The following is a 24,156-nucleotide window of genomic DNA, read 5'->3' on the forward strand; positions in this document are numbered from 1 at the left end:
TTAACACAGTGTTTTATTTAACACAGTGTTTTATTTAACACATGACAAGATGGCAGCAGATTACGTTGGAGCATGAAGAATACAAAAACAGGCTTAAACATAAAAAGGCAGAAAAATGCTGTTTTAGCCATTGAAATGGCACTGTGTGTAAGTCTAATGTTGCTTGTGAAAGCTGCATAAGGAACTTCAAACACCAAATTCACAGAACAGCAATGTTGCATTTTCCTGTAGAATCCTAACTTGAAACTGACATTGCCAACTTGAAAGGAATGTTCCCTATTGATGTTTGGCAAATTCTCAGTTCTCAGTATGACGCACGCAAGGTGCAAACTTTGATGTCGACTCTTAAATGGGCACTTTAATCAAGTCTGTTCAGACTGTGATCAGTCTGAAGGGTCTCGACCCAAAACGTCACCCATTCCTCTCCAGAGATGCTGCCTGTCTCGCTGAGTTACTCCAGCATTTTGTGTCTACCCGCACTTTAATCAACACTCCTCCGGCTACAGGCGAGTATTACTGCTGATTAAATGGATATTGCAATGGTGTGAGAGGGTAGAAAGGTGTTCCCAAGGAGACAAAGGGGAACTGGAAAGGTTGGTGGAGAAGAATATCTACATGAGATATTTTATTTGTTCAAGAAATTTTTCCATGCTGTGAAACTATATTTCACGAATTAAAAAATTTTTTTTTGAAGCGGTGACCAGGAGGATTAACACTGACAGGTGGTTGACATGAACTTTAGCAAGGCCTTTGACAAGGTTCCACATGATAGGCTGGTCTGGAAGTTCACTTCACTTGACATCCAAGGTGAACCAGCCAATGGGATAAAAATATTGGCTTGGTGGTAGGAATCAAAGGGTGGTAATGGAGGTTTTTTTCCAAGATTGGATGCCTGTGACCAATGCTATGCCACAGGGATGGATGCTGGGTCCACTGCTGCTTGACATTTCTATTAATAATTTGGATGAGATTGTAGTTGGCAGGGTTGGCATGTTTGGAGATGACATGAACATTGGTGATGCACTGGACAATGAAGGTTATCTAAAATTAGAACAGGATCAGGATCAACAGGGAAAGTGAGTTCCGGAATGGCAGATAAAATTTCACTCAGACAGGGACAAGTGCAACATTTTGAGAAGCTAAACGAGGGCAGAACAGAAAGACATAGAGTTACAAAGTAGTGACACGGGTAGACAGGAGGATGAAAAATACATTTGGCATGTTTGCCTTAATAAGTCAGGCCAATGAGTACAAAAGTTGGGATGTCACGTTACCGATGTACAAATGGCAGGTGACACCAGAGATGGAGCATTATGTGCCAAGTCAAAACAAGGATGTCGTTAAGCTAGAAAAGGTGCAAAAAGCTTCACAATGATGTTGGAGACACTGCAGATGCTAGTTTACAAATAAAAGGACACAAAGTGCTGGAGTATCTTAGTGGATCAAGCAGCATCTCTGGAAAACATGGATACATGACATCTTAGGTCAGGACCCTTTTTCAAACTGAAGAAGGGTCCCAATCAGAAAAAAAAACCTATTCATGTTATCCAGAGATGCTGCCTGGCCTGCTGACTTATTCCTGCACTTGGTGTCTTTTTTCTCAAGGATGTTACTGGACTGGAGGGTTTGAGTTAAAAGCAGAGACTGGATATGCTGGGTCTTGTATATGATAATTGATCATACCTTAGGAGTGCACATTATATATTAATATCAATTGCATAAGATCAGGTTCTGATGATATTGTCTGGGTTAATTGGGATGCTAACTTACTAATCATGCCAATTTATCAATCTTCTTTGTCAATTCGTAAGCACTTCAAGAAATGACCACACAATTTGGAAATATTTGTGGCTAAGGATTAAATCGTATATTTCTCAAAGGGACAATGCAACAAAACACCTGTGAAAAGTCACAAATATGCAACACCTGATCCCTTTCTAGTGCAATTTCATGGGAAAGCAGGCAGGCATTTATGTGATGTAGAGGTAGGACAAGGCAATAAACTATTGTGAGTCTCATTGCGAAGAAAGCAGAAGGTAGGTACATAATCACAAGATGGACAATTGAAAAGTAACTTTCAGGCAATATTTAATCAATACATGGGTGGCAATGGAGAGATATTGTTGAAAAATGCAAGGAGATTTTTGGTGCAAGATTACAGAATCCATGATATAGGGATTACATTTGTGGGGATACACATAACTGGCATAAACTTGTCAAGGATAATGAATTTACAAATGTCACAGGTTGTACGCTTATGGGTGATATTTTAATATACATTGGCTGCAAGTGAATTCATACCAGTGGTGGAGATACTTTTAAAAGTCACATCTAGGATGTTTTGACCAATGCAGATGATCATACAGATCACAGTGGATTTCTTTATTGCTGCATATTTCTACCCTAAAGAATATTGCTGATGCAATCTCAACCAGGGATGCTGCTGTATGTCACCTAACCTATTTAAGCCTTAATTTATGTTGAGTGAATGTGTTCTGTCAGCAGATGGTTGTAAAAGACAATAGAGCAGTAGCTAATTGGCAAGTTCCTGACTATGAATATTAAATTCTACATTTTTTAAATAAACAACTGTAAGGCCATGAATATTATGGATTTGCACACATGAGAACAGTACAAACACAGAACTAAGGGACCTTTATGACTTTAGAGGAAAATCATTGAGACTACAGTGTGGCACAGTGGTAGAGCTGCTGTTTCACAACGCCAGAGATCCAGGTTCGATCCCAACCTTTGATGCTGTCTGTGTGGCCTTTGCACGTTCTCCCAGTAGCTGTGGCCTTTGCACGTTCTCCCTGTAACTGCATGAGTTTCCCTTGGGTACACCAGTTTCCTCCCACATCCCACGTCTGCGGTTGGCGGAGGGTTGCCATGTTGTCTTCAGCACCGACCACACGCTCGACGCCCAATTGGTCCGGGTTCGTCGTGGGGGGAGTGCCAGCACTCCCCACTCTGATTGGTCACCGGCGCATCCTGATTGCTCCTGCCGCTCACCCCCACATGGGGTCCATTGATTGGCTACGACCTCCCGCTCGACACCCGATTGGCCCCGGTCCCACGAGGGGTGAGCGCTCTGATTGCTCGACGGCAAGTCGTGATTTGCTCCTGCCGTTCACGCCACGTGGAGTCCATTGATTGGCTACAACCTCCCGCTCGACTGCTTTATTTTACATAGGATCTTAATTTCCTTGAGATTCATTTCATTAAAAAATATATATTTTTTTTTTAAAGAAAGGGTGAGTGGGGGTGGTGAGGGTGCTACACCAATACAGGAGAGGCTTTGGGTCCACAGCTCGCTCTGGCTGCAGCGCTGACGCCACGGGGCCGAGGCAAGTGGCACCCTCTCCCCTTCCCTGTCTCCCCTCGCTCGCCCACGACCCCGGGAAATACTCCCCGCCCGGCCGCCCATTTTTGTAAAAGACCTCGGATCCATCTCGGCCTCTTTATTTTACTTAGCAGATTTATTCTTTTTTTTTTTTAAAGCAATTTATTTTAAAGAAGAAACGCGATTTTCCCAAGTCACAATGGAAATCCTACGAGGAACGGACCCAATGGGTCCACTTGGACTAGTTAAGTTATATTTTTCTGTACTCTCACCATTAAATTCTTTAGTAAGTGCAGTACAGCGAAAACAAAGTTAATGAATGTGGATTAAAAAATAGTCAATAACAATTCCACATTAGTTTGTAATCTGGACAATTTGTCTGTTTTCAAGATTTCTCTGCAACATTATTCTCCCATGCCAAGGTTTGTATGCCAAGTATTATGTTTGTAATCAGGAAGGTATTTTATTTGAATTATTTTCAGATTGGCATGATGCTTTCATTTTCAAGAGCAAAAGATTTTGATTAAACTTCACATATTGTAAATTCAAAATAATGCAGGGTTGTCGGATCAGATTCAATTTAAATTAGTAAAAAAAGTAGTATCTTAAAGACTAAAATGTAGAATAAACTACAAGTTGCTAAAGTGCAGACATACAGTTAATAATAATGATTCAAGCTCCATTTATGTTGACTGACTAAGAGCTGACACTGATGTGCAGCTCAGACAGACCCGAGGTAATGACTAATCTTCTCCAATAAACAACACTATTTCACATGGTAGCAGTATAACATCCTTCTGCTCTAATGGTAAGATTCCTATTTTCAATCACATTTTAGGAAGCAGGTCAAAACTATAATATACCTATTTTATGCATGATTTCCAGTGGTGAACAGCAACTATATCAAACTAAATACATTCTCATATGCATTGCATTGCACGTTCCACATTATTCTTTGACTTTTGACAATGCCATATATAATCAGAAATTAATAAATGTTACTGACCTTTGGATAGGATGTATGCACTTGTGATACATAACCACAAATGTTTCTAACTTCAGACATTCTTTTCTCCTTGATCTGTATGAGCTCTGGCATATCCTTGATGCTATTCTGGTGAAAAGGATAATGATTGATCAGCAGATTGTCTTCATCTTGATGATTATATCTCTGCACAAGAATACAAATACAGGAAATTGATGACTGCATTCAGTAAATACAATACCCATAAAGTAAAAATTAGCCTACGCCTTTCTAATCGAAATAGGTCCAGTTAGGATACCAAAAAGCATTTGCAAAATACATTTGAACAAAAAAGTGGATATTCAAAAGTAAAAAAATCAGACTTTAATTTTCCTAAAGCCAACTATTGGCTTTAGTTGTCAATACAGAGTAAAATTGAAACCACCTTCTGAACGTTGTGGATGTAAAATAGTTTTCTTTCTGTCCACTATCTGTGAGAAGAACAAGCTCTTCTGACTTTCACATCTCAGGCGGAGCTTTAAAGGAAACACCAGTATTGCAGAGACTTCCAGCTATTTCAGATGTGCTCATCAACCTCAGCACCTGGTATTCTACCGGTGCAGGCACTTGTACAGAATCAGGAACAAGGAGAGACCATAATGAGGAGATTAATGCACACAACCTAGAACCTAGCAGAACCAGATACGAGTGACTTTAAAGTAAAAGCTTAATGATCCAAAAAATCCAAAATCCAAAATAGCTTTATTTGTCATTCGTTCCGAACGAAATTACTTAGCCAGCAGTACAAAAAACACAAGACACAACCCCAACACAAACATCCATCACAGTGACTCCAAACACCCCCTCACTGTGATGGAGGCCAAAAACTTCCCCTCTCTCTTCCCCTCCCACGTACAGACAACTCAACCCCTACCGTCGATTTGAGATCCTTGATCCCATGTGGAGACTGCTAACATAAATACTGTTTAGGACGAGATTGCAAATAAGTTGATTACCATATATGCAAGAAGATTCATACAGAACACCTTGGGAAGTGTAAGTCTAGGGTCCTTGTATATGCATTGCCTGGCTTCTATGAGATGTAGTATAAACATATGCATGCTTTAATATCCATCTCTGTCACCACGACCTCTCTTGACCTTCCAGTATTGCCAAAATGCCTTCCCCTGGCAAATAGTTGAGATTAAGCTGGAATGCTGGCAACCATGGAGTCATATTTGAGCTTGCCATGAACTTCTGATAACATATTCACGTATCCATGTCATCACCATGTTCATTACACCTCTTGATCCAATTCCTTTCCTGCCCCATATCAACTTCTTCCAAACTCTCATCCATTTGTTTCCTTTAGATGACTTTCTGCTCACTTTAGATGAACTAATACACAGTGGCCCATATCTCAATTCTCATCAAGTCCTCAATTTTAAAAAAAAATCTTAACTTTTCAAAGCCCGTCCCCCTTGACTCTGAAATCTCTTCTAGCTCTTGAACTTTCTGCTATATGTGTGCTCCTCCAATACTAGCCTTAAATTCACACTGGATTTTATTTACTTTATAATTGACAGATATGCTTTCATCTATGCCCAACAAACATGATCCTACTTGCATCACTCTTTTTACATCATGCTCCTTCTAAACTATCACTTTGACCATTTTTGGTCTGATCCGATATGCGGTTCGGTATCAGTTTTAATAAAGTTCCCTGTAATGCTTTATTAGGTTAGGGATGTTATATTGATATACATTTTTATTGTTGCCTTTATAAGGAGCTTGATTTATACACACAGAAAGCTCTCTGAACAATCTTACTCTTAGCGATAGAGAGATATAGAACAATTGCAGCCCAGCGGTATGAACATTGACTTCTCCGACTTTAGATAGTTCCTCTGTCCCTCTCTTCCCCTCCCCCTTCCCAGTTCTCCCTCTATCTTCCTGTCTCCACCTATATCCTTCCTTGGTCCCACCCCCTGACATCAGTCTGAAGAAGGGTCTCGACCCGAAACGTCACCCATTCCTTCTCTCCTGAGATGCTGCCTGACCTGCTGAGTTACTCCAGCATTTTGTGAAGAGAACAATTGAAGGGATGTTCATTTGTTCTACATCTCTCTAAATCACCATCTATATCTCTTGTTTCCCCTTCCCCAGACTTTAGTCTGAAGAAGGATCTCGACCCAAAATGTCACCCATTCCTCTCCAGAGATGCTGCTTGTTCTGCTGAGTTACTCCACCATTTTGTGGCTATCTGATGGGTCATTTTGACCCATTAAAATCAATGATACAATTTCCAACAATGTTTCTTCCTCTCTGGGCATATTTCACTCAGAATCTTTGAAAGGAATCCTCCCTCTCTCAATACTGATATTATACATGTCACGGTCTAAAAATGCTATATTAGCAATAACAATGTGTAGCAAAATAGTCAACAATTAACAGCTCACTTTGCAAATAATTATTGGTCAGGATCTCATCTCAGATTGTGTGTAAACTAACTATTCTGGTGTAATTGTCTCAAGTCGCTGATCATTACCAGCTCTTCCAAGAGAAAGTTGCACAGTGGCGCAGCTTGTAGAACCGCTGCCTCATTGATCCTGACCTTAGATGACAAACTTAACGTCATTCTGAATATTAGGATCCTTACTGCTAATGAACCCTGAGTTATATGATTTGGACATGTTAATGGTAAAGACCGCCAATGAATGAAGTCCTATGTTAAGTATGACAACAATAATGAGGGAATACACAGGTACTTTAATAAGAATAATAAGTGAAATAATAGGGGTTTTCATAAATTTATAAGGTACAATACGGTATGTGTTGAAGTAACTGAGGAAAATTGCTCATCATATAGGTGATTGTAATGATAATTATTTCAAAGATATTTTGCAATTCCTATTTCACGATCTTGAGCTTTTCTGAGTTAACAACCTAGACAACTGTTCAGAAATATCAATTTGTCCTTATTTAGTTGCCATAGACACTCATATCCTGTGAATGAAAAACTATATAATTAAGGCATTTGACAATCCTTCAATCATTTTTTTACAATTACAGATTATGTAAGCTTTTATGTAATGTATCACCATTTTGTTTGTGTTCTTGGTAACATTCCTCCAAAGATCCATAGCTCTGCATTTCTTTCAAAGGCACATTAGTCTCTTTTTGAAAAGCATACGTAAAGTTGCTTTCATTGAAGGTTTGCAGAAAGTTCAGTGAATAAAAGCCCAACAGAACATTACCTTATTTAATAGCATTCTCTAATCAGAATGATATTCATTAAGAAGATCACAGAATTAACTATTGACAATGGCAATAAATGGACAGAATTAACCCAATCAATAATTCACGTAATAACTAATAATGTGCCTTAATTTAATTCTCCTGCCAACAGCTATCAATACCAATATAGATCCATTTTGTAATCTGACCTCCAGTCAACATTAGCCCATTCCCATATGCCAACAATTTTCATCATTCCTTTGTTAAATGGTCAATACATCACTCAGATGCCATTGCCATAGGCAATAGATTTTAATCGTTTCGGTAGCTATTTAATTTTAATTCAGTTTCTCTCACACAATTTGCAAAGCGAGTTCAGTAGCCGAGTAGGATTATGCATAAATATGATAAAGAAATTTTAAATTAAATGCCATTTATCTTCTTTATATGATGCCAAGGTTGAAAATGTGCAATATTTTCAGAGATTGGCAAAGACTGTATAACAATACCTTACAATGTGGTGCTTGTTTGTCTCCATGGGAAGCACCATACAAAAAGAAAGAGAATGACAGTGAGCATAGGCACTTCCAGCTGCACCCAATTATCTTGTCTGTGAGCAGATACTTCTAACTCCAAGTATTTATTTTGCTGCAGTCCTCCAATCTTCAGCATACAGGATTGTATGTTCAATGACTTTACATTCTGCTGTAATATCTATAACTGCTTTAGAAAAGCATCCCAAGTGAAACAGATCTTGATCCCACATTAATCTCCAGTCCTGATGCAGGGACTCCATCTGAAAGGTTGAACGTTGGCTATCCCTCTACCTCCGCAGATGCTGTCTGACCTGCAGTTTATATTCGCTCTACAATCTTCCTTTACACTCATCGTCATAATGGACAAATTGTGTTATTTGTTATTTAAGTCCTGCACTTGAAAACGCATTAGAAGACTTTAAGGCCATGCAAAAATTCAAGGGTTGCCATTTCCAATTGAATTTGCACAGAAAATGGAAAAAAACCACGAGTCTTGTTTTCCACGTTGTAGCCAGTCAGATTGGCGTGGGGGCTTGCTGGCCTGCTGCTGCTCTGGGGAGTTTTTGTGACATTTGAAAGGAAGAGATGGAGGGGTTGACGATGGTTGTAATGACTGTAGCAGCAATGATTGATGACAATCAGAAGAACCTGTTTGATAGACCACGAAAATCCACTAAATCAGTTTTATATTCTGCTGCCAGCAACTGGTCAGTTTTCAAGACCAGGAGAATCCAAATCACAACTGTTAAAATTAGAATAGGATACAAAAGGACTGAAGAAGCACAAGTTGAATATGCAAATAAATTCCCAAGAATGGGGGGGGGGAGCAGTGAAATATTTCCAATGCAGACGGCCAGATTCATGATTTTTAATTGGTAACATCTTCATCCAGCCCTCACTGAATATTAATACTACGCAGAATATCAAATACTGTTTATGTAAACTCACCAATGCTGAATAGAGTTACAGTGTTATTCAGCATGGAAACAAGCACGTTGGCACAACCTGTTCATGCCAATCAAGTTGCCTAACTGAGCTAGTCCCACTTACCTGAGCCTGGTACATCTCTCTCCAAACCCTTCCTATAATTGTATCTGTCCATGTATTTTTTAAATGTCATAATTGTGCCTATCTCTACCACTTTCTATTGCAGCTTGTTCCATTCATGCACCGTTCTCTGTGTGAACAAATTACCCCTCAGGCTCCTTTTACATCTTTCCTCTCTCACCTTAATATCAATGCCATCCACTACACTTTTAAATACCACCACCCTAGGGACAAGACTGAAGCCCTTCTCCTTATCTAAGCCCCTCATGATATCAACACCCAATTTCTACGGCATCTGTATGGCATGCTGAACATCCTAAGCCTTCTAAGGTAGCAGAAGCATTAGTGTGCTTTCTTGGCCATTGCTTTGATTTGGCAGGTCCAAGCCAAGTTGCTGGTGATACAGTATTTACTCCTACGAACTTGAAGCTTTCAACCATCTCTACTTCGACGCCATCAATGTATACCGAGGCAAGTCGATCAATATTTCCTTTGTCTTACTGACAGTGAGGGAAAGGTTGTTGTCTTGGCATCAGGTTACACGGTTCTTTATCTCTTTTCTGTACTCTATCTCATCATTATTTGATATCCGGCCCACTAAGGCAGTCTCGTCTGCGTCTACTGAATACTCATACTTAAATTCTCTTCTTTAAAGGATTAACTGCATGCTTTACTGATTCAATCACATCCACTTGACTGTTTAAGCTAGCGTGTAATGATTAAAGGATTCAGAAATTAAACATTTCAACGAGTTTGGTTCTTGTTCATTAAATATTTACATCCATCTATAGCATATCAGATTTTGTATTAAACTCTGCCATTCTGTAGGCTTCATTTTTACTTTTGTTGCTTCAACCAATGAACCCTAATTCAAGCCAGCAAGTGTACATTAGATCTCCTTGACACAGAGCTCAATTAAAAACATTTTCAGTGGTTCCATTTATTCACATTAATGTCAGCATCTTAAAAACTTTTGTAAATTAAACATGCTTTTAAATGTTCTGCCGTTCCCTAGAGTACAGTTTGCGTCCAGCTCCAGTGGACAGGGTGAGTTATTCTGTGAGCAATATACCCTAAAGCAACTCACTGTGAAGCAATAAATGACTTGGCTCCTACAACAATGAAAAGCAAGTTCCAAAATACATAATTTTCTTAAATATATACATTTCGCTCATTTTACCCACTTTATTGTACAATTTTCAACTAGGTGATATTTTTAATTTACTATTTAAATGAAGCAAATGTATAGAAGAAAAAAATCCATCGCATCCCAGTGAATATTCTCACCATTCTTCGGCCCACCACAAAACCAAATACGACAGGATAGTACTACTGGGACCAAGAATTTTACAGAGGTACAGGAATGAGCAGACTGTTAAAAATAATACTGACACCCAGCCATTTCTTGGTTCAATAAAATAATTTGCAACAACCTTAAAATTTAAAGTCTTTACAATATTTTCCAGTTTCAGTTTGGTTGCCTCTTCCTTGGGAAGAGACAGTAGAACTGCTGAAATGTATTAAAACCAGCTTGTCTTCTAATCTTCCTTTTGTCTCTCAACTGTGCTCAGTCAAAACTAATATCGTTACATTATTTAGCATAGTTACACAGAAGTTTCAATCTCCAGGTCTCTCAGGTATGAAGCAGCATTGAGGTGCATTGAATGGCAGGAATGACATGCTGCAATGGACATGAAGTGCTGGAGAAAGTCTGCCCATTTGGAACTGCTTCAAACATCTACATTTGGCAACTTCGTAATAAGCTGTTTAATTAATCATGGTGTTGTAGCGGATACGGAGCTGTCCGTCGAAGAATGAGGCAGCACACGGAGTTAGTCCAACACCACTTTAATTTGCTACACCACTCCTCTCCTCTCTCCTCTCTGCCGTGCGCCAGCTTCCCATACTCCCCCGGGGCACCTCGTGATCTCTCCCGAGCCGAAGGTTATATACTGCACATGGTTCACCACCAGGGGCCTCTACATGACCCCCCCCCCCCTAGAACCTGAGGCGCATAAACAGACGGGCAGCCGAACGAGGCGGCCGGACCTTGTACGTACGTCCCTGCGCAAAAGGGGCCTGCCCTGCAAGAACAAATTAGATTGGACTCGAGACGGCGGACGCCCCCGACGGCGAGGCTGGGCCTCCTGTACTGGCTCGCTCAAGGCCCAATGAGCCGGTTTCAAGCAAGCTACCGACACAGTCTCTTGCCAACCCCCCATGTCCAATACAAAAGTCGTGGGCCCCATGTCGCAGCACCCGAAAAGGACCTTCATATGGGCACTGCAAGGGGGACCTGTGTGCATCATGGTGAAGGAAAACAAATGAGGTGTCGGCAAGAGCCGCAGGCACATACGATGGAGTGACACCATGCCGAGACATTGGGGCAGGAGACAGGGCGCCGAGCCTCGCCGCGCAGGCATTCCAACACCTGATGGACACCATGGGGCGGGGGGTCGATTTCATCTTCATATATATGGAGGACATCCTGGTGGCGAGTCGTTCGCGGCTGGAGCATTGCGCCCACCTCCGTCTGATGTGCCAGTGCCTCAACGAATTCGGGCTTGTGATCAACTCAGATAAGTGCCGGTTCAGCCTCCGAGCCGTCGATTTCCTGGGCCACCGTGTGACGCAGCACGGTGTGGTGCCCTTACCAGACAGGGTGGAGCCCTGTCATTCGCCGGTTTTCATGGGCCTCCACAGTGCGGGGCCTGCAGGAGTTTGTGGGCATGGTCCAATTTTACCACCGATTTGTGCTGGCGGCGGCAAGGATACTGCGGCCCCTATTCCAGCTGTTGTCAGGTAAGCGGCGGGGTGTTAGCGGCAGTGGACCAACGAAGCTGTGGCGGCTTTCGAAGGGGCGAAAGAAGCATTGGCTCGGGCGACGATGCTAGTGCATCCGTGGGTCGACGCCCCCACAGCACTAACCGTGGATGGCTCGGACTCTGCGGTCAGCGGTGTGTTGAGCAGTCCTTTGACGGTCACTGGCGGCCTCTCGCCTTTTTCAGCCGCCAACTGAGCCCAATGGAGTGTAAGTACAGCACATTCGACTGGGAGTTTGCACCATGTCAATATTACTTCAGTTACCGTCAGCAATTATATCATTCCACCTTCTTTCTCTATAGTGTTATTCCTATAGCCATCGGAAGCCACGTCTAGCTGAGAATCAAAGACATGCAAAACATCAGTCAAACTCTCCTTATGTCTCAATTGTTTCTTCCATTATCATATGTGATGAATTATTGGGTGCAGAGATGTAAATCTGTAAATTTTACATGAGATTTCTAAAACAAAGAGAACAATGCAAAATAAATCAATGCATTAGTGTAAAACACAATTAGAAAAAGTAACAGGTCCATGATAGTGCATTAGGTCCAAGGTGATCCGTTTTGGTAAACTGAGTTTACAAAGAAGCCGGTTTGGATATTTATTGTTTAGCTAAGTCCAACATCAGAAATTTCTCTTTAACTAATTCCAACATTAAAAAAAAACATCTTTAAAGTCAAATTAATTTGTTCCTGATGGTGTTTTGCACCTCAATTCCTAGTTTGTTTTTAACAATAAATCATTTAATCTGTACAAATGTTGAAGCAAGAACCTATTAGTTTAACCAAAACTCCTATCCTTGTTTCTCAGTATGTTCATTCCTTCCATTTGAACACTGTACAAGATGGTCTATGAATGATGAACCATCAGAGTAAGTGCCAGCTACAATTTTTTTCTATCTTCATAATATCCATTTACTTGAATATTTATCCATTAATTAACAACTAAAAATAGTTTGCCTGCTTCGAATCATAATGCTGTTTGTGGGAGACTGATTAGTTCCACTGTTTCTACTTTAGAATAATGACTGCACATCCAGATTTCTATTTTGGCTATATTGCAATGTCCAAGGGTTGTGAAAGGCACAATGTGAATGGGTCCTTTAATTCATGCAACTTTGGATATTTTGACCCAATGTTTATCGTGCTTTGTGCGAAGATATTAATGTTATCTCTGGTGAGGATGTCAGGGTTGTGTGGTGCAATAGGCAGAGCATTGAATATTTAGGTCATTAGGGGATATGGTCATGTGATAGGAGCAGAATTAGGCTGTTCGGCCCATCGTCTGCTCGCCATTCAATCATGGCTGATCTATCTCTCCTTCCTGACCCCATTCTCCTGCCTTCTCCCCATAACCTTTGACATCTGCACTAATCAAGAACCTATTTATCTATCTTAAAAATATCCACTGACTTGGCCTTCACAGCCTTCTATGGCAAAGAATTCCACAGATTCACTACCCTCTGACTAAAGAAATTTCTCCTCATCTCCTTCATGTCCTTTAATTCTAAGGCCTCTAGCCCTAGACTCTCCCACTATTGGAAACATCTTCTCCACATCCACTCTATCCAAGCCTTTGACTATTCTGTATGTTTCAATGAGGTCCCCCCTCATTCTTCTACATTCCAGTGAGTTCAGGCCAAGTGCCGACAAACACTCATCATAGGTTAAGCTATTCATTCTTCAGGTCATTCTTGTAAACCTCCTCTGGACCCTCTCCAGAGCCAGCACATCCTTCATCAGATATGGTGCCCAGAATTGCTTACAATATTCCAAATGCGGCCTTACCAGCGCCTTATAGAGCCTCAGCATTACATCCCTGTGTTTGTTTACAAGCCCGATACAAGCTAGCATTAAGTTTGCTTTTTTTACTACCGATTCGATTTGCAGATTAACTTTTTGGGAATCCTGCACCAGCATTCTCTAGTCCCTTTGCACCTCCGATTTTTGGATTCTCTCCCCACTTAGAAAATAGTCTACACCTTTATTTCCACTACCAAATTGCATGACACAACACTTTGCTGCACTGTATTCCATCTGCCACTTCTCTGCCCATTCTCCCAACCTGTCCAAGTCCTTCTGCAGAGTCCCTACTTTCCCTACACGACCTGCCCTTCCACCTATTTTCGTCTCGTCCGCAAACTTGGCCACAAAGCACAAAGCGGCCCCAGTACTGACCCCTGCGGAACTCCAGGGTTGCTTTACGCCCTTCAAAGCACGTCCTTCTTCCAGCAGAGTGGAGTCTGCAGTAGGGTAGATTTCGCATGGTCAGTAGAGGAATAAGATTGAAAAGCTTTTCTTTTCCATGTTCTGATGAATTAAATGAATAAGTCAGGAAAGTGCTCTGAATCGTGAATTATATGGCACTGTATCACAAATGTTCTTGCATAATTCAGACAACTGAATGGCTCATTAAGTTAAATGTTTATCTCTTCGTCTATTCAAATTAATCAATTTAATTTTTTGTTGACTGGGAGCACCTTCTCACTTGGTAAAGCCTAACAAGTTATTCATATTAGCACATGCAAATATGTAAGCTTTGACATAATATATTTAATTGCTATTTCTATGTTTTGAGAAAATGCACCCTGTACAACCTATACAAATACAACAACTTGGCCACATTGTAGTTCTTGGGTGTCCATAGATATGGAATATGTCTACATTTTGGGAAGGACACATGGATACTGCACTTTTAAAAAATGTATTAGAGCATTGCAAAGACCTTAAATGAACAAGTATAACATTGTTACTCATTGTTTCAATCAGTTTCTGTAAACACTTCCAATGTAACCAAAAAGAAAGATGCTGAAATTCATATATCAATGTTCTAAACATCACCCATTCCTTCTCTCCCGACATGCTGCCTGACCCGCTGAGTTACTCCAGCATTTTGTCTCTACCTTTGATTTAAACCAGCAGTTGCAGTTTTTTTTCCGATCAATGTTCTAAACTTGTGAGCTCTGCAAAACATTGATTCTGTAAGCAATTTGATACTTTGTATGTTTTGTTTTTAATAATATGATCTATTGCTGACTGGCAAAGGGGTTTTGATTTGCAGATGGTTGGACAAAGGCCAGAGATGAAGTCAAAAAGTGTTAGATAAGGTGATGAGGATGGAAGAGGCGTGAAATGTGAAATCAGAAGAAAAAAACCCAACAATTTTTGAAACAGCACATCTAAATTTGAAGTCCTTCCTTAAATGTCTGATTTTAGTTAAGTTTCGAGATATCTTTGGCCCACCGAGTCCACGCCAGCCATTGATCACATATACACTATTTCTACGTTATCTCACTTTCGCATTGTACACACAAGGGGCAATTTACATAAGCTGATTAACTTACAAGCCTGCACATCTTTGGAATGTGGGGGGAAACCGGAGCAGTCAGAGAACACCCACACAGTCACAGGGAGAGCTTATAAACTCCGCACAGACAGCTCCTACAGTCAGGATTGAACCTGGGTCTCCGGCGCTGTGAGGCAGCAGCTCTACTGCTGCACCACTGTGCTGCCCTTCTGCCTCAAAGGTAAATGAGAGAGAGTAAAGTGGATTTACTGGAATTATGTTTGTACTGTAAATATTAATATATTGACAGATTTTACAAACTAGTTGTATCTAGAAGGGGCAATTTGAATGAACTTTTAAATGTAGTATGGGAAGAAGATATGGTAGGTATAATCCATTTCTATTGGTTTGGAAATCCAGCCAAAGGGAGCAAAATCAAAAATGTAGAGTGGGGTGTTTTAAATGGTAGGTTGTAGAGATGTGGTAAACTCTTCATCAAACGGCAACTGCAGCTTGATCGGTTTCTCAGATTTGTTATATCTGCAGTTTAACTTTTGGCTTGCTAAATAATTAATTTTGGATCAAAAATTGATGGGAGTTTTGTTAATGACGTGAAGAGATGTGGAATATGACAGGCACGCGAGGAATGTCACAAAACAGTCTGGTTGTAACTGGGAATACAACAGGCCATGATACTGTTGACATACAATTTAACCTTTACTGGAAATAATCAACTAAGAGGGAGAACAGCTGTTGGGGGAAGAAATCGACAACTCAGCAGTAATGTACAAATTCTAATGGGGGAAGGAAAAGGACTCCTATGAAAATGAAGTCTGATAGGTCTGGGGTAACCAACAATAGGAGTTTTTCTTTTCACTGTAAACAGACTGATAGGCAGAAAAAAAGTTATCTTGGATACATGCCTTTACCTGTTAAAGGACACAAGAAAGATTCCACAGTCTTGCAATGGCAGCATAGAAACCGATCCTAGGCAACATAGGGTCTGTTTCTCCCCCCATATGTTTATAGGGTGTGATTATCAGCTCACCCATCTTCAACTGCTTCATCAATGGTGGGGGTTAGTTGGTGGGAAGAATGATGGAAATGTAGAGGGACCACAAAGAAGCTAAGTGGCAGGTAGGTTATTGCCTAATATTGCCTGTTGTTCTGCCTTTCACCTAGATAATGCCTTCAGTGCTAGGTCTCTAATTAATATTCTACTTAATCTTTTGGAAACCAATGCCCTGGGATCTTTTATTCAACTGGGTGATATAATATTCCGGGTTGTCTGGATGAACTGACATGAGCCTAACGGCTTTCTTTGTCAGTACTTACCTTTGGATCTTGGAATAATCAGTTTAATTATGGTATTCATTTGCAGGTAATCCAATCCTATTAAAATTACGGCATTTGCATTCCACCCAACATATGGTTGTGTCAGCAATTTATCTGAATACGATTAAAACATTTGGTCTTCAGGCAGTCTCTGAGGCTCAAGGAAATGTTTAATTTGAAAGATTCATGTCTATGGCAAAGCACTTCAGGGTAATTTACATGTGAATTATTTTATAAATATGCTCTGCCTATCAAATGTTCCACACAAATGATTGTATCTCCATATGAGCATCTGAAACCAAAAAGCCTAATTACAGAAGCAGTGTGGTAATTCAGCTTTGAAACCCATGGCCCACAAAATGCTAATAAGTTGGCAACAGCTCTTATTAATGGCTGTTCTGGTGATGGAAGTAATAATAGTTTTGTTGACTCAGCAAAATGTTCTTTACAAGTACACCAATAAGACAGCCGGTCAGACAGTATTTGTGAGAAGACAGAGCTAATGTTTCAGGTTTAAGAAACTTTGTCTAACTTGGGAAGGAGAGGAAAGTGGCTCTTTAAGCTGCACGGAGGGTGGTGGATGGGTGAATGCCTCTGATAAGGTAAAAACAGGCATGGTAAAGCCTTGGGCTTATGCTGTAAGCAACATCACCTGGTCAATACATAAATGGGAGCAGTTGGAGTGAAAATATCGACAAAAGAGCATTGACAAAGAATATAGAAATGGCAAAAAGCAGAGAAAGAAGATATGTCGAGCAGGTCTTCAAATTACAGGGAGAAAAAAAGAAAAAAGGAGAAATATCACCAGCGACGTCCTGGACTAGCCATACCATGGCAGTGGCTACAAAAGCACAAAGCACACCAACATCTCTACTTCCTTAGAAGGCTTAGGATGTTTGGGATGTCCCAACAACTCTCACCAATTTCCACAGTTGCACCATAGGAAACATTTTATCAGCATGTATCACAATATGGTTGGGAACAGCTCCATCCAAAACCGCAATAAATTGCAGAGAAATGTGGATGCAGCACAGACCATCACACAAATCAACGTCCCTTCCATTGACTTCATCTATACTTCATGCTGCCTTGGCAAGGCCACCAGCATAATAGAGGATGAAAGTTTTTTTTTTCTAAATAAATTATAAATTAAAATCCACTTCTCCACTTTAGGCAGCAGCTTCATTGTTGTTAAAAAGTAGTAATGGTTGAACTAGCGTGACATTGAGTGTGTCCACAAATACCCGATTATACGCGAAAGGAAGGTGCCTTCTGATACCACAATGATGAAGATTTATTGACATGTGTCTTTAAATTCAAGATTTCCAGTGTTGTATAGGCTATGTTTTGCTAACCATATGAAGTCAGTGTAGCAGCAGAAAGAGCAGGTATCCAAAGTGTGTTGTAACAAAGCTAAACCTGTCACCTTGAGTGTACCATTTATTTTTTATTCAATCCAACTATGGAGCCACCATAAAAAAGAACAGATAATACACCACCACGATTGAGTGACAAATCTCAGGTCTTGCGCACATTTTGTTTACTATCCCTATCTTTGCTGCTTAAAAATGGTTGAAAACCCATTGTATTAGAAAGTTGAGATTAACCAGCATTGATATCTCCCTAATGAAGATCTACAAATCAGAGCAACTAATTCCATGACTCTGCAAATGCATATCCAAGACAATGCAACCCTCAATCTTTATCCTTCAAGGTACTATCAAGTTAACATCGAAGTACCTTTTCAGTCAAGCTTAAAATCCTGCAGACGTGTCAGTGAGGTCACCATTAATTCTCGGCAAACCAGCAATTTCATTATTTTTGTCTCAGCAGCAAGATAGCACATAATCATTGTGTTTGTTGACTTTCCAAACAAAACTTATGATAACGATGGATAGGAGAAGGTCCAACTACAACCAAACCATCAGAATCCACATAATCTTCTATCAGCTCAAAACCAGTTCACAGAAAACATAATTCTAGAAGTGTCACTTGATCCAACCCTTTCTATTCCTTCTCCTATTAAGGATCATACGATAATTCCAGGAAATAATAATGACCATACTAACTTTTAAGTAGGAAAACAGATGGTAAATTTCAGGGATAATAGCAGACAACTTCAATTCTCGTTATTTAGACTGAATTAAAAAAATGAAGATAGATTAACTATTATTGCAACTGAGATGACAATTTTTAAAATTTTGTGTACAAGTCATTTGGTTCAGGCAGTGTCCATTTGTTGGATGCCACAAATGGCATTAGGAATCAAAGCAAATGCTTTCATGAAACTGCTTGGCTCAATTTTCACAAAGGCAACGTCGTATATAGTTAGTAATGGATAAAAATATGTTTGCATTACTCAAATTAACAAGAGTAATAGGTTTTGCAAATCTTGGCAGAAAGGTTTGTGGGATGAATCAGATGTGGAGTTGATTTAGGTATCAATGAATAGATCCATAGTGCAGGCCACAGCACTGGGCACTGGTTGTTCCAACTGCAGTCAGTATATATATCCTGTTGGGATCAGGCACACCTCTTCATCACTGGATTGCTGCTCTGGATTAGGTGTAGCCTTGAGCTGTGAGAGACAGTGTAAGTATATCGTGAGTATCATGTAATGTGTTCAGTGATCAGTAAGAGCTCAGTGATACTCTGCTAAATCGTGGCAGCACACTTAAGCTAAAATAATATGGCGTGAGACTTGCTTTGGGGTTATGAGAGTATGATCAAACAGTGTGTTTTATTTATGAGATTTGGTGGATGAGTGATGGGGCTTCAGACCATAGGTTATAGCATTTCAGGTACTTTCAGCGATTGCCGAAGCATTGCCCGTGCTCAGGTAATTACAACCCAAATTGAATTCCAGAAAGTCTTCCTCACTTCTTCCTGTCACATTTTACCTCCCTTTAGGGAGTACAGGTGGTTTTAAGTCGTGGTTGCTTCTCATGATTTTAGACCCTTGTTGAGAAATGCAGCCAATGAACAGGCACTACCTACTCACTGCCCTGATCCTGTTCCCACCATACCCACCTCTGCCCCTACTAGCCCCAGCTCTTTATCAACTTATGTTAATCAAATCTGACTAATGTCTTTAAACGTTGTTTGTTGGACTAATATTTCTCCTCTTTCAATCCTCATCTACTTTTCATCAATGTTTCTTCATCTAGAAATCACAGAGAAGTAGTTGGCCTGTACTTTCCAATAGGTATTTCTGGTGAGTTTCATGTAAGCGGAGAACATAATTAAGGACCTTTTCCCAACTATATAATTGCAAGGAAAGCCTCAGTCAAATTTAAAAAAAAATGTAGAACCTACATGAGAACACAGCACTTGCCCTGACAGCAGCCTCCAGGTGTTCAAGTTAAGGTATTTTTGGCTGCATAGGTAAAATATGATATATCATTGATGGCTATGGTATTTGCATATTATGCCAGAGTAGAACACATTTTGATGGAGTAAAGCAACACAGTTGTCAACGTTAATGAAGATACTTTGTAGGGGGGGGGGGGGGGGAATTACAAAGGAGGAAAAGGACTATATTAACACGTTACCGGGGGATTAATAGAATTAGTCCATCGTCTTAACTTGACTGTAGCTCATGTCTTCTTGGGGTTGAGCCTGTCTTGACATTCCTGAAATCTGACTGCTGCCTGCAGAGACTGGCCCAGCTGACATTCCTTCATTAAATTACAAATGTGCAGGTGCACTGATGTGCAAACACCAGTTTGTTTATTGTCTGTCTGTCTGTCTGTCTGTCTGTCTGTCTGTCTGTCTGTCTGTCTGTCTGTCTGTCTGTCTGTCTGTCTGTCTGTCTGTCTGTCTGTCTGTCTGTCTGTCTGTTCTCATCTTTTGTTTGTTTGTCGCTTTGTAAGTTTGATTGTACGTACCCAAAATACAGTTAAAACGGTACATGATAGCGCAACAATTTTAGGCCATTCTTACTCACCATTGGGTTGCAGTTCAAATGGTTGTTATATTTTTTAAGTTATTCACTTTTTTAACTTTACAAATCACTTTTTAAACTTTAATAAATCCCTTTTTCACTTGCCCTGCCTGTCAGCTGTGCCTCCGCAGTAATACCTCCGTGTTCGACGTCACAATGGGAACCCAACGGGTCTACGCCTGCGCAATTGGGGCCCATTGATCTAATACTTACGTAAGATGGCCACCGCATCTACGCGTGCGCTCAAAGCGCACTGGTTATCCACCGGGGCTTCTTCCCGCTCAAAGCAATGGCCGTCGCCGTTCAGCTGCCGCTGCAGGAGAGGTTTGCGCACAATGGGTCCACGGGTCGCTCTGTACGCCGCCTCGGGGCCGGGGTGAGTGGTTCCCTCTCCCCTTTTCTCTCCCCCCTAGCCCACCCCCGGCCCCGGGGGAGTTTTAAAGGGAGTTGAGGGGGGATGGAGTGGGTGAGTGTCGTCAATTGGGGGAGGGTTGCCGGGCCCGTAGGAGAGGTTTAGACGGAGGGTTGCCGGGCCCGCTGGAGAGGTTTGGACTCAACGGTCCACGCCCGGCTAGTATATACTCTTATTCACAGCAACCATGCCATGAAGCCGAACTCTGAGGAAAGCCACTCTGCAGGTCTTTTCTCACAATAATAATTGTAAACATATTAAATCATACATTATGTAAAGCTAATTATTTTCTTCCTCAGGAGAAGTTAAAGGAAGCAAGGATTTTCAATCAAGCCTTTCTTCTACCCCTTCCAATGGTGCTGTCCACCCATTCTACATCTTTCAACTTGTGAAAACTCTAGTTGAATAGTTAATTTTCCATGGATTTCCAATGTCTACACAAATGGCTGTGAAGGTTGGTAGCATTGGCAGAAGCCCAAGTAAGAACTGAAAAGAGAGAAGTGTTCGGAAGGAAAAGTCTGCATATGAATATTAATATTGATATTAATATTCATGCATCACTGTTGAGCTTTCTGTTTGAATAAAGGTAACTTGCAAACACCCAACTTGGATTGGCCACCAGTCTCTCCTTCCCATTAATGAATCTGCCAGTGAAAGTAAAGTTCAGTACTTCTTTTCCTGGCTTTGTGCTGTTGGTAATGTTGGGGACTTCTCCATCTGCTATGTTCCTCTCTATTATTTTCCACAGGCTTTCCCTGCAGAAAGCGAGGGCGAGGGTGATTTTCTTTCAAGGAAGTGAGTTGAAACATGTCAGGTTTTCATAAATAATGGAGGTGGTGAATCTGCAGAGCTGTAATAAGAATGCATAGGCAATCCATACACAATATTAAAAGGGATGTGTACAAAATAAGTAGAGGAAGAGACTTCAGGAGCAGATGGAGGGCGAATAACAATTTATATTTGAGGAAAGAATGTGGAGCGAAGAGAGGAATTGAAAGTGGAGAGTTTTGAAACAAACAAACCTCCATGGATCGTCAAAGAAGCATCTGGAAAAGTGGGAAGAGGATCCTAGATTCAATCCTATTTCAATCACTATGCACTTTAGGAGCTGTTTAAAAGTCCAATTGCCAATCATGATTGAAATTGAATGGTTCATATATTTGATTCTGCAGTGAAACTGGGAATGCAGTCCATCCTGATTTCTTGATTAGTACAGGTGTCTGAGGTTATGGGTAGAAGGCAGGAGAATGGGGTTAGGAAGGAGAGATAGATCAGCCATGATTGCATGCGGAGTAGACTATATGGGCCAAATGGCAATATTCTACTCTTATTCCTTATGCCCTTATGATCCTCCAAATGTAAATGCGATTAAAAGTTAAAATAGCCATTTACAGCCAATGGAATCCTGGAGATGCATGCTACAGTTGGTAATATTACACACATTTACGACAAGTAGACAATGATGAAGTCCCCTCCATATGTATATTAGTGAGGATTCTTTAGTAAGATTTGTTAACAAGAAACATTATTGTTTGTCCTTTTCCTGCACATCACAGATCCATAATGAGGGCACATCACTGAAGTTGGTTTTATGTCCCATAATTTGTGCAAGTTTAATAAAGGCAGGGAAGAATACAAGAGGAAATAATTAATTTTGGTTAAAAAGCAAACGGTGTTTATCTGCCTCATGTGGCGGGCTGAGTAATTTTGGCTTTGAACCGTCGTTTGTCAGGCTCGAACTCTCGCATGGACTGGGCGTGATCAGGGCCGACCAATCACGGGGTCTGGGGGGGGGGGGGGGGCGGTTGGTCATGTGCGGGCGGAGAACAAAGCAATTGCCGTTAGTTTTTTAACTCGGGCATGTGCGTGTGAGCGACAAGGCTGTATCGGTAAATGATTAAATGGAGTGTTTACACAACGCATGGACCTCTACAGTGGTGACCCCCGACGATCCAAAACGGCCTATTTTGAATTGTATCATGTCTGCAGCCGACAGCCCAGACCCGCAGAACCCAGTTGCGATCATGCCAAAGATGAGTTCCGCAAGATGGAGGAAATGGGCATAGTGCGCCGCTCAGAGAGCCCATGGGCATCTCCGCTTCACATGGTCCCCAAAGCGTCTGGGGGCTGGAGACTATAGACAATAAACAATAGGTGCAGGAGGAGGCCATTCGGCCCTTCGAGCCAGCACTGCCATTCAATGTGATCATGGCTGATCATTCTCAATCAGTACCCCGTTCCTACCTTCTCCCCATACCCCCTGACTCCGCTATCCTTAAGAGCTCTATCCAGCTCTCTCTTGAATGCATTCAGAGAATTGGCCTCCACTGCCTTCTGAGGCAGAGAATTCCACAGATTCACAACTCTCTGACTGAAAAAGTTTTTCCTCATCTCAGTTCTAAATGGCCTACCCCTTATTCTTAAACTGTGGCCCCTTGTTCTGGACTCCCCCAACATTGGGAACATGTTTCCTACCTCTAACGTGTCCAACCCCTTAATAATCTTATACGTTTCGATAAGATCTCCTCTCATCCTTCTAAATTCCAGTGTATACAAGCCTAGTCGCTCCAGTCTTTCAGCATATGAAAATCCCGCCATTCCGGGAATTAACCTAGTAAACCTACACTGCACGCCCTCAATAGCAAAAATATCTTTCCTCAAATTTGGAGACCAAAACTGCACACAGTCTTCCAGGTGCGGTCTCACTAGGGCCCTGTACAACTGCAGAAGGACCTCTTTGCTCCTATACTCAACTCCTCTTGTTATGAAGGCCAACATTCCATTGGCTTTCTTCACTGCTTGCTGTACCTGCTTGCTTCCTTTCAGTGACTGATGCACTAGGACACCCAGATCTCGTTGTATGTCCCCTGTTCCTAACTGCCCCTACCGCCATCTCAACGCCCTCACAATGGCCGACCGGTACCCTGTCCCTCACATCCAGGACTTCACTGCCAATCTGGACGACGCCAAGATTGTTTCCAAAATCGACCTTGTACGTGGCTACCATCAGATTCCGGTCCACCCGGACGACATCCCCAAGATGGCTCTTATCACCCCGTTCGGGCTCTTTGAGTTCCTACGGATGCCTTCCGGCCTCAAGAACGCCGCCCAGGTTTTCCAACGGTTCTTGGACATGGTGGGCTGAACTTAGTGTTCATCTACCTCAACGACAGCCTCGTCGCCAGCCGCTCCCGCCAGGAACACCGCACCCACCTCCGGCTGCTCTGC

General features: G+C 41.3%; 1 protein-coding gene across 4 annotated transcripts in view; it reads right to left on the minus strand.

Moving 5' to 3' along the window:
* dlg3 (discs, large homolog 3 (Drosophila)) overlaps nucleotides 1-24,156 on the minus strand; it is a 358,637-nt gene that overhangs the window by 258,238 nt on the left and 76,243 nt on the right. For 2 of the 4 annotated variants that reach the window (XM_078412469.1, XM_078412468.1), the window contains exon 6: nucleotides 4,350-4,514. The exons of 1 other annotated variant lie outside the window; for it this stretch is intronic. In XM_078412469.1, coding sequence (XP_078268595.1) covers nucleotides 4,350-4,514 — 165 coding nt within the window. The remainder of the gene's footprint in view (nucleotides 1-4,349; nucleotides 4,515-24,156) is intronic. One more of the 4 variants, XM_078412473.1, reaches the window with a different exon arrangement.

This window comes from Rhinoraja longicauda, chromosome 15 (genome assembly GCF_053455715.1).
Source record: "Rhinoraja longicauda isolate Sanriku21f chromosome 15, sRhiLon1.1, whole genome shotgun sequence".
Taxonomy (NCBI): Eukaryota; Metazoa; Chordata; class Chondrichthyes; order Rajiformes; family Arhynchobatidae; genus Rhinoraja; species Rhinoraja longicauda.